General features: G+C 49.2%; 1 protein-coding gene across 2 annotated transcripts in view; it reads left to right on the plus strand.

Moving 5' to 3' along the window:
- si:dkey-12j5.1 (probable assembly chaperone of rpl4) overlaps positions 1-10,000 on the plus strand; it is a 70,354-nt gene that overhangs the window by 51,793 nt on the left and 8,561 nt on the right. For both annotated transcript variants that reach the window (XM_035526393.1, XM_035526394.1), the window contains exons 9-10: positions 2,108-2,161; positions 5,379-5,492. In XM_035526393.1, the coding sequence (XP_035382286.1) occupies positions 2,108-2,161; positions 5,379-5,492 (168 nt within the window). The remainder of the gene's footprint in view (positions 1-2,107; positions 2,162-5,378; positions 5,493-10,000) is intronic.

The raw sequence follows: 10,000 nt of genomic DNA on the forward strand, positions 1-10,000 counted from the left end.
AACACTAGGCTTAAAGAGGAATGCTGTGGAATTGTGTGGAGGAGCTCTGTGTTTGGGGTAGAACAGACTGAGATGAGCTGGTACATGATGGGTCACAGTGAAAGAAGGGCTCGATTGATCTTGTTCTGATCAGTCCCGTCAATTCAGCTGAACTACTGTCAGTCAGCAAGGCTGTTGACAACCCTTAATCAGATGGGTGTGCTCGGAGCTACTGACAAAATTTAATCAGACGGGCGTGCTCGGAGCTACTGACAGCACTGAAACGAGCGTGTTCGGAGCTACTGACAACGCTTAATCAGACGGGCGTACTCCGAGCTACTGACAACACTTAATCAGACGGGCGTGCTCGCAGCTACTGACAACACTTAATCAGACGGGCGTGCTCGCAGCTACTGACAACACTTAATCAGACGGGCGTACTCGGAGCTACTGACAACACTTAATCAGACGGGCGTGCTCGCAGCTACTGACAACACTTAATCAGACGGGCATGCTCACAGCTACTGACAACGTTTAATCAGACGGGCGTGCTCGCAGCTACTGACAACGCTTAATCAGACGGGCGTACTCGGAGCTACTGACAACACTTAATCAGACGGGTGTGCTCGCAGCTACTGACAACACTTAATCAGACGGGCGTGCTCGCAGCTACTGACAACACTTAATCAGACGGGCGTACTCGGAGCTACTGACAACACTTAATCAGACGGGCGTGCTCGCAGCTACTGACAACACAATCAGACGGGCGTGCTCGCAGCTACTGACAACACTTAATCAGACGGGCGTACTCGGAGCTACTGACAACACTTAATCAGACGGGCGTGCTCGCAGCTACTGACAACACTTAATCAGACGGGCGTGCTCGCAGCTACTGACAACACTTAATCAGACGGGCGTACTCGGAGCTACTGACAACACTTAATCAGACGGGCGTGCTCGCAGCTACTGACAACACTTAATCAGACGGGCGTGCTCGCAGCTACTGACAACACTTAATCAGACGGGCGTACTCGGTGCTACTGACAACACTTAATCAGACGGGCGTGCTCGCAGCTACTGACAACACTTAATCAGACGGGCGTGCTCGCAGCTACTGACAACACTTAATCAGACGGGCGTGCTCGCAGCTACTGACAACACTTAATCAGACGGGCGTGCTCGCAGCTACTGACAACGTTTAATCAGACGGGCGTGCTCGCAGCTACTGACAACACTTAATCAGACGGGCGTGCTCGCAGCTACTGACAACACTTAATCAGACGGGCGTGCTCGCAGCTACTGACAACGTTTAATCAGACGGGTGTGCTCAGAGCTATTGGGAGGAACTGGCGGATGTGTTGACATGTATGTAGTGGCACAATCGGTACAGTTGAGGCCAGGCCCTGCCCGCCTACAGCCGAGCTAATCTAGGTGGAACACACTGGCAAACGGCCTCGATAATGAACTTTACAGCTCCGCTCCAGCTGAATGGACCATTGCCCTTGATGGAAGAGAAAAGAAAAAAATCCCACAATGCCTCAGGCGGGCCGCGTGATTGGTGGAGCTGGGTATGGCTGTGTGAGAATGATGGACCGCCAGACAGACAGACAGTGTAACTGGTAAGGGACAGGCAGGTGTGTGTTTCCAGCATTTTCGAGTGTTCTTTCATGCCGACACACACTCAGACATCTGCCGTACTTCACGTGAACATCAGAAGGGGTCCAAGCTTTAAGGCCAGGCTTAAAATTGAGTGAAGGTTATATAGTGCCGTGACGTAGTGAGCGTGCGGCGGCCTGCAACTCGCCGACAGTTCACCAAGTGTGTCCATATACATGCTTGTATTAAAGAACGGTGCCCACACACCCCTCGCGGACGGCCCCTTGTCCTGCTGTCGAGCGCCGACTGCTCACCTGTCTTGTGATTGGTGCTCCTGTGTGTCCGTTGGACAGAGGACATGAGAGCTTCATGTTTCAACTCATCACTCCTTCTCTTAGGATGGCCTCATTGCCGCACAGCGTCCGCAGAGGTCTTAAGACACGCCAGGCGTATAGTGGTGGCATTAATAAGCAGTGTAAGGATAACAGTAAACAAATAACAGTGGATAAAAGTGAATGTGTTCCCTTCTCAGATGGCCACAGAGGTGTTGGAGGGTCTACTGGAAGAAGATGATGAGGTCGTACAGGTGAGTAAGAAGAGTCTTATTGTGTGTGTGTGTGTGTGTGTGTGTGTGTGTGTGTGTGTGTGTGTAAAATAATGAGAACCAGGAGGACAGTGACAGATGTATGCATGTTCTCACCTGATCGCTAATACACGTACTGCGTGTGCTCTGCACAGAGCGATGGGTGGTTGAGTAATGGCTGTCACGTCTGTGTGTTGTGCTGCAGTCTGGCAGGGCCTCCTGTAATGGGCGTGTCTTTGTATTGAACGTGACAAGTGCTTCTGACGTTCAGTGCATGAGACAGCTGGTTAAATAATGCATGTTTGGACCTCTGTGTGTGTGTGTGTGTGTGTGTGTGTTTGTGTGTGTGTGTATATACGTGCAAGTATGGACATGTGTGCGTACCACCACTGACAGACAGTCTACCGATGCATCTAATGCGTCATGCTAAAATAACTCGCACATTCTGTCTCGAGGTAAACAGAACGCTTCACGTTCACACACATACAGTGACTTTCACACTCTGATTTACACAGATTTTCAAGTTTGTTAATTATATACACTACCATTTATAAGTTCCAGTACACAAATTATTATTTTTATAATTAAATGTTTTTTTTAAATGTCTATAATAACAACCTTTTTAATACTCTGAATGTATTAATTACAAATATAAGTGAATGACTTGTAAACGACTTGATTTTAATTGGATAATTGAAAGGATCCTTAAAGTTAAGAAAACCTGAACTCAGCAGATTTCTGGGTGCACTAAACTTGAGTCAAGGTCTGGCAAAACTACACTTTTTCAGGTAAAGGTTTGAGAAGACTAAACGTAAAAGTCCAGGAGGACTAAGCTTGGATAAACATACAAGAAAACATTGGAAATATTCTGGCGAAATTTGTTGATTCCTCGTCTGGAAGACGTTCTTTAGGTCAGCGAGTGTCTGCTTTGAGGAGTCTGAGATGCAGAAACAAATACTCATTTACGTTTTCTTACGTGATGCTTTCATGCATCTTTTGTTTGGTATGATGTGAAGGGTTTTTGTTTTCTTTTTTTTCTTTTTTTTTTGCTGCCACTAAACCTCTACCACATAAAACATCGCAAAAATTTAAAACGCACATTTCTGGAAGCTGTGATCAGAAATAAGCCAGACACACCCCCCCACCCAAGTTTTGTGCACCATTCATTCGCAGCACAGGAAGCCGGTGCATTATTAACCACGCTGCTATGAGGAGCGCCAAACGGCGCGTTCCTCCCGGTGCTGGGGAAGCGCGCACCTAAGCCCCAGTAATGCCGGCGTGATGAATCGCGTGGTCACTTGCTGTGCTAAATCACGGCAGCGTCAGGAGTGAGAGCTGTCTCCTCCCAAGCGCCGGCTGCGCCTCACTTAATGAGGAAGTGTTTTGTCGGGCAAATTTCTAGGCCGGGCTTCTGTCTGATGATTCGTCTCACTTCGTGCGCAGGTGCATGCGCGTGTCGCTTTGTGTGCGCGCACGTAAGTGTGCAGGTGTGTATGTGCGTGTGTGTGCGCGCGCGTGTGTTTGTGAGAGTGTAAGAGGTAGTAAAACCTGTGTCTCAGATTCTCTTCAGTTCCGCCACAGATGGAGCATTTATGTAAATCACAGTAAATGTAAATTACTCCTCTACCCGCCATCTCTCTGCCCCACCCAATGGCTTCACCACACTGCTCTCAACACATTGAGGTCTCATCATTTCTCTCTGTCTCTGTCTCTCTCTCTCACTTTCTCGCTCACACACACACACACACACAGATCTACATCTGTTTTAGGGCACTCTGGAGTGTGATTAGGAATTGTAGTCCAGCAGATGCTGTTTTCCTGTGCATGTGTAAAGGGTCTCAGACGTGCTCTATCAGTGCTTCTCGGACTCTGTTCCAAATTCACAGACTTGCTGTTCACTGAAAAAGAGAGAGAGAGAGAGAGAGAGAGAGAGAGAGAGAGAGAGATGGAGAGATTTGGTCATTCAAGCCCTGAGTCAAGTAAGCAAGAAGTCCAGCTGTGCTAAGCCGTTTGGGTAGGAGCTAATACCCTCTTACACAGTTATGTTTTAAGCATCTTAAATTAGTCTCACTATGACTCAGGTCAGGCCAGCTCCTCGCGGAGCACTCCGCTGCCTGTACTCACTCATACCTGTGCCGGGATTCTGAGAGCGAGCTGGCCCGAACCGGCACGCCCCTGAGCCGGAGACGCTCTGGCCCCTTGGGACAGTCCCATATGTTGCGTAGCTAGTTGTGCGCAGTGGCAGAAACCTAGGCACAGAGAAACCCAGACACAGAGCTGCTCTCCATACGTAGTTTATGAACTTGTGAGGTCTTTGGCCTTCATAAATCCATTAGGAGTAGCAGAGGGGGTATTACTCATGTACAGGGAGGAACAGCAGAGGGGGTGTTTACTGATGTACTGGGAGGAACAGCAGAGGGGGTGTTTACTGATGTACTGGGAGGAACAGTAGAGGGGGTGTTTACTGATGTACTGGGAGGAACAGTAGAGGGGGTGTTTACTGATGTACTGGGAGGAACAGTAGAGGGGGTGTTTACTGATACACAGAGGAGGACACATCATTTATTTATACTTTGCCATCTCTGGTCTCTGACTCGTGACATGATTATGTGGGCCTCCCCCAGAGACACACACACACACACACACACACACACACACACACACACACACACACACACGGAGCAGACAGACTCTTTCCTGACACCTCTCACTTTTTCTCTCTCTCTCTCACACACAAACACACACACACACACACACACACAGCCTCTACTGTCTTAATAGTCTGTTATTTTTTATTGATTTTATTGAGTGCACATATTTTTTTAAATCTGCACTGTTTATCCATCTACAGAAATGGCGTTAACGCTGAACTGTACCTGCTGTGCGTTTGTGACTAAGGTTTAAGACATGAGTCTAAATGTTCTGCTCTTTTGTTTACGTCATGGGACTGTTAGTCTCAGAATTCATCATGGAATCTGTTGAACTTTATCACAGGTTGTGTACTGAATGTGTATTGTGTATCTACAGATGTTCTTGCGCCTCGGTGTCTCCTACTTTCTGTCCCACCATTCCATGATCAAGCTGTCTGTCTTTTTCTGCTGCTTGGTTTCTATCAGTTTCATCCAGGTTGCATTTAGATGAGGTTCAGCTCAGTAATGACTCATCTCACGTTCTCTTTCTGTCTGTCTCTGTCTCTCTGGTGCTCTCACTCTTTGCTTAGGTGTGGTATTTGTTGGGCTGGCTGTTTTATCTGCAGTTGGACAAGCCTGGTACCACAGCAGACACAGAAAGCTTCAGAAAGTCAGCCAGAACCTACCTTACCAAGGCAAAGAAGGTAACACACACACACACATTGTCTCTTTTTCCATCTGCACACCCAGCATGGCCTCTGTCCTTCCACTGGGGTGAAATTTTCCACACACTGCTGGCAGTCTGAGATATGGAAATGGAAAATGAAAAGTTTATGTGAGAGAGCTGTGTGTGTAGGGGGAGCTCTCTGTGTGTGCGTTTGTGTGTGTGTGTTCGTGGAGAGCAGTCTGTGTATGTGTGTTCGTGGAGAGCAGTCTGTGTATGTGTGTTTGTGGGGAGAGTAGTGTGTGAGTGTGTGTGCGGGGAGCAGTGTGTGAGTGTTTGTGTCTGGGGTGAGCAATGTCGGTGTATTTGGGGTGAGCAGTGTGTGAGTGTGTGTGTGGGGGGAGCAGTGTGTGAGTGTATGTGGGGGGAGCAGTGTGTGAGTGTGTGTGTGGGGAGAGGAGTGTGTGAGTGTGTGGGGGGGGAGCAGTGTGTGAGTGTGTGTGCGGAGAGCAGTGTGTAAGTGTGGAGGGAGCAGTGTGAGTGTGTGGGGGGAGCAATGTGTGAGTGTATGTGGGGGGAGCAGTGTGTGAGTGTGTGGGGGGAGCAGTGTGTGTGGGGGGAGCAGTGTGTGAGTGTGTGTGGGGGGAGCAGTGTGAGTGATTGTGTGGGGGGAGCAGTGTGTGAGTGATTGTGTGGGGGGAGCAGTGTGTGAGTGATTGTGTGGGGGAGCAGTGTGTGAGTGTGTGGGGAGAGCAGTGTGTGTGTGGGGGGAGGGAGAGCAGTGTGTGTGTGTGGGGAGGGGGAGCAGTGTGTGTGTGTGGGGAGGGGGAGCAGTGTGTGTGTGGGGGAGAGCAGTGTGTGAGTGTGTGTGGGGGAAGCAGTGTGTGAGTGTGTGTGGGGGAGCAGTGTGTGAGTGTGTGTGGGGAGAGCAGTGTGTGTGGGGGGAGCAGTGTGTGTGAGTGTGTGGGGGGAGCAGTGTGTGAGTGTGTGGGGGAGCAGTGTGTGAGTGTGTGTGGGGGGAGCAGTGTGTGAGTGTGTGGGGGGAGCAGTGTGTGGGGGGAGCAGTGTGTGAGTGTGTGGGGGGAGCAGTGTGTGAGTGTGTGTGGGGGGAGCAGTGTGTGGGGAGAGCAGTGTGTGAGTGTGTGTGGGGGGAGCAGTGTGTGGGGGGAGCAGTGTGTGACTGTGTGTGGGGGAGCAGTGTGTGAGTGTGTGTGGGGAGAGCAGTGTGTGAGTGTGTGTGGGGGGAGCAGTGTGTGGGGAGAGCAGTGTGTGAGTGTGTGTGGGGGAGCAGTGTGTGGGGAGAGCAGTGTGTGAGTGTGTGTGGGGGGAGCAGTGTGTGGGGAGAGCAGTGTGTGTGGGGGGAGCAGTGTGTGGGGAGAGCAGTGTGTGAGTGTGTGTGGGGGGAGCAGTGTGTGTAGAGACCCCCCTCTTCCTCCATCTCCTGGTCTTTGTTCCCGTGTTCTTTTGCTGTCTTCTTAAGCTTCTCCTCCAGTTCTCTCTACCCACTGCTGCATTGCCCACAGTTTCATTCTCTCTGCTCACTGTGTACAGACTTCTCATTCTTTCTTCCTCTCCATTGTTCCCACCCCTCCATCTCTCTCCCTCTCCCTCTCCGTCTCTCTCTCTCCCCCTCTCTCTCTCTCTCACTCCCCCCCCCCTCTCTCTCTCTCAAATGAAATAACGTGCTCTGTTGGCATGACAGGATAAACACTTGTGTTGCCAAAACAATACAGCGTGTGTACATTTAGCATTATTATACAAATGAATAGAGGTTTTTATAGAGGGTTAAAAAAACCACTCTCCCTCTCCTCCTTTCTCACTCTCTCCCTCCCTGTGATCTGTCGCTCTCTGTCATTCCCACTGGCCTCGTGCTGTCCCCTGCCCTTTCTAAGGCCTTGCTAAAGAATTTCCTTCATTCTGTCCTTCTGACGGCCATGCAATTGATGGCATGACATATACTTATGTATACACACACACACACACACACACACACACACACACACACACACTCGATTAAATTCAATTCGATTGCTTTATTGGCATGAATGTTACAAGTTGCGTTACTGCCAAAGCAAATTAACATAAACAAAAAGGGGAAAAATAAGAATTGAAGAAAAGAAAAGAAAATGTTTACAATATACATATAATTAACTATTAATGAAGAATAATGATAACTAAATAACATACTAATAACATCAAAATAATTACTGCTTGTCCCTTAGGCTGTGAGAAGATGTTCTGAACCTTACTGCTGTCGTGACTTGTCCACACAGTTCTCTCTATTCCTCCAATCACAGAACAGACACTCAGGGCAGGTGCTACTCATGTTTTTCTAGAACGGGTTTCTGGGGGATTCATGTTTGGGACACTCGGTTAGGAAGTGCAGCTCTGCCTCCATCACTCCCAGGTGGCAGTGGGAGCACAGCATGTCCTCTCTGGGCAGACAGGTCTGTCCACGCCGTCCTCTCTGTACAGACAGGTCTGTGCACGCCGTCCTCTCTGGGCAGACAGATCTGTCCAAGTTGTCCTCTCTGGGCAGACAGGCCTGTCCACGCCGTCCTCTCTGGGCAGACAGGTCTGTCCACGCCGTCCTCTCTGGGCAGACAGGTCTGTCCACGCCGTCCTCTCTGTACAGACAGGTCTGTGCACGCCGTCCTCTCTGGGCAGACAGATCTGTCCAAGTTGTCCTCTCTGGGCAGACAGGTCTGTCCACGCCGTCCTCTCTGGGCAGACAGGTCTGTCCACGCCGTCCTCTCTGGGCAGACAGGTCTGTCCACGCCGTCCTCTCTGGGCAGACAGATCTGTCCACGCTGTCCTCTCTGGGCAGACAGATCTGTCCACGCTGTCCTCTCTGGGCAGACAGGTCTGTCCACCACTATGGACAGGCTAGGCTATCTTTTCTTTGTCTGTGACTTCAGATACAGATCCATGTGGCGTATTTTTGTGTGCTTTTAGATATGATTTGCTTGGGTCTGATTGGGAGAGTATGTCCCTGTCCTGAGATTCTCTGGTGTTTGTAATATCGGTAGGTTTCCGTTTACTGAGCTTGTCTGAGGGGATTCCTTACTATAATCAGCAGGTCAGCGCTGTAGAGTGGACAGAGTTGGGGGTCACTGACGTTTACATTTCGTAAAAGGGTTAGTGTCCTAATTCAGTGCCCTCTGTATGCGTTGTTCTGTGTGTTTCCTCTACGCAGTCCTCCGTCCAGTGTCTCAGTAGGGCGTTTGTCTCAAACTGAAACCTCTATGTGCCAGAGGTCCCCATACCTCACTGCTGTGAAGTGCAATTGGTTCAGTCACTGTTTTAAATAGTTCAAGCCGCATTGGGTTTCTGATTGGTGCCTTAAATTGGATGGCTCTCTTAATCCCAGAGAAAGATCTCCTTGCTGGTTTTTTCTTTCCTAGATTCCTTCACCACCGAGCCGAAACTGCCGGTGGAACTTGCTGTTGTGCCCAAAATCCGTGTTTGTGTTTGCTTGTTCAATATTTGTGTGGTTTATTGTAATAGAATGGGACTTTCCTTGATATTTAGTTCTCTTCTGGAAAGTTAGTATTTTTGTTTGTTTTGATGAATAGTTTTCAGAGCCCATGAAGGACTCTGAAAAAGATGCAAATTTTGTTGATTTCCTTCAAATGAAGCTCTTCCTCTGTCTCTCCTTTTCGTGCGGCTGTTGCGCTGCGATCCTTGGTGGCGCTTTAACATCTCCTGAGTGGAGGCTGTTATGTGGAGTGCAATACTTTATTAGTAATGGTTGATCTGAGTATGCACTATCGATGTGTAATTATGGCTAGCCGACAGAGAGGCCATGCTAAGTGCTACCCCCACTCACACTTGGTATTTCTCTCGTGCTCTCTCCCTCTCTCTCTGTATCTCTCATTCTCTCACGTGCTGTCTCTCTCTCTCTCTCTCTCTGTATCTCTCATTCTCTCACGTGCGCTCTCTCTCTCTCTCTCTGTATCTCTCATTCTCTCACGTGCGCTCTCTCTCTCTCTGTATCTCTCATTCTCTCTCCCGCTCTCTCCCTCTCTCTCTGTATCTCTCATTCTCTCACGTGCTGTCTCTCCCGCTCTCTCTCTCTCTCTCTCTCTCTCTCTCTCTCTCTCTCTCTCTCTCTGTATCTCTCATTCTCTCACGTGCTGTCTCTCTCTCTCTCTCTCTCTGTATCTCTCATTCTCTCACGTGCTGTCTCTCTCTCTCTCTCTCTGTATCTCTCATTCTCTCACATGCTCTCTCTCTCTCTCTCTCTCTCTCTCTCTCACGCTCTCTCTTTCTCTCCTCTTTCATTGATCGTGGCCATTCTCCTCAAGGCCTCATGATAGCAGAACCCCCCCCCCCCCCCCAAGCGCACACGCACACACACACACACACACACACACTAAACGCACTTCACCCACCCCGGTGCAGCCAGACTGTGTTTGCTTTTTGCTACAAAGCCACACGTCAGTTGAAAAGCAAAACAAAGAACGCAGTCATGAATAACAAGGGAAAGAGAAGCACTATCGGTTGGTTTCTTTTATTTAATTTTATGTCCTTGCGTTTCTTTTCTAT

The sequence above is a fragment of the Electrophorus electricus genome, chromosome 5, assembly GCF_013358815.1.
Source record: "Electrophorus electricus isolate fEleEle1 chromosome 5, fEleEle1.pri, whole genome shotgun sequence".
NCBI classification, from domain to species: domain Eukaryota; kingdom Metazoa; phylum Chordata; class Actinopteri; order Gymnotiformes; family Gymnotidae; genus Electrophorus; species Electrophorus electricus.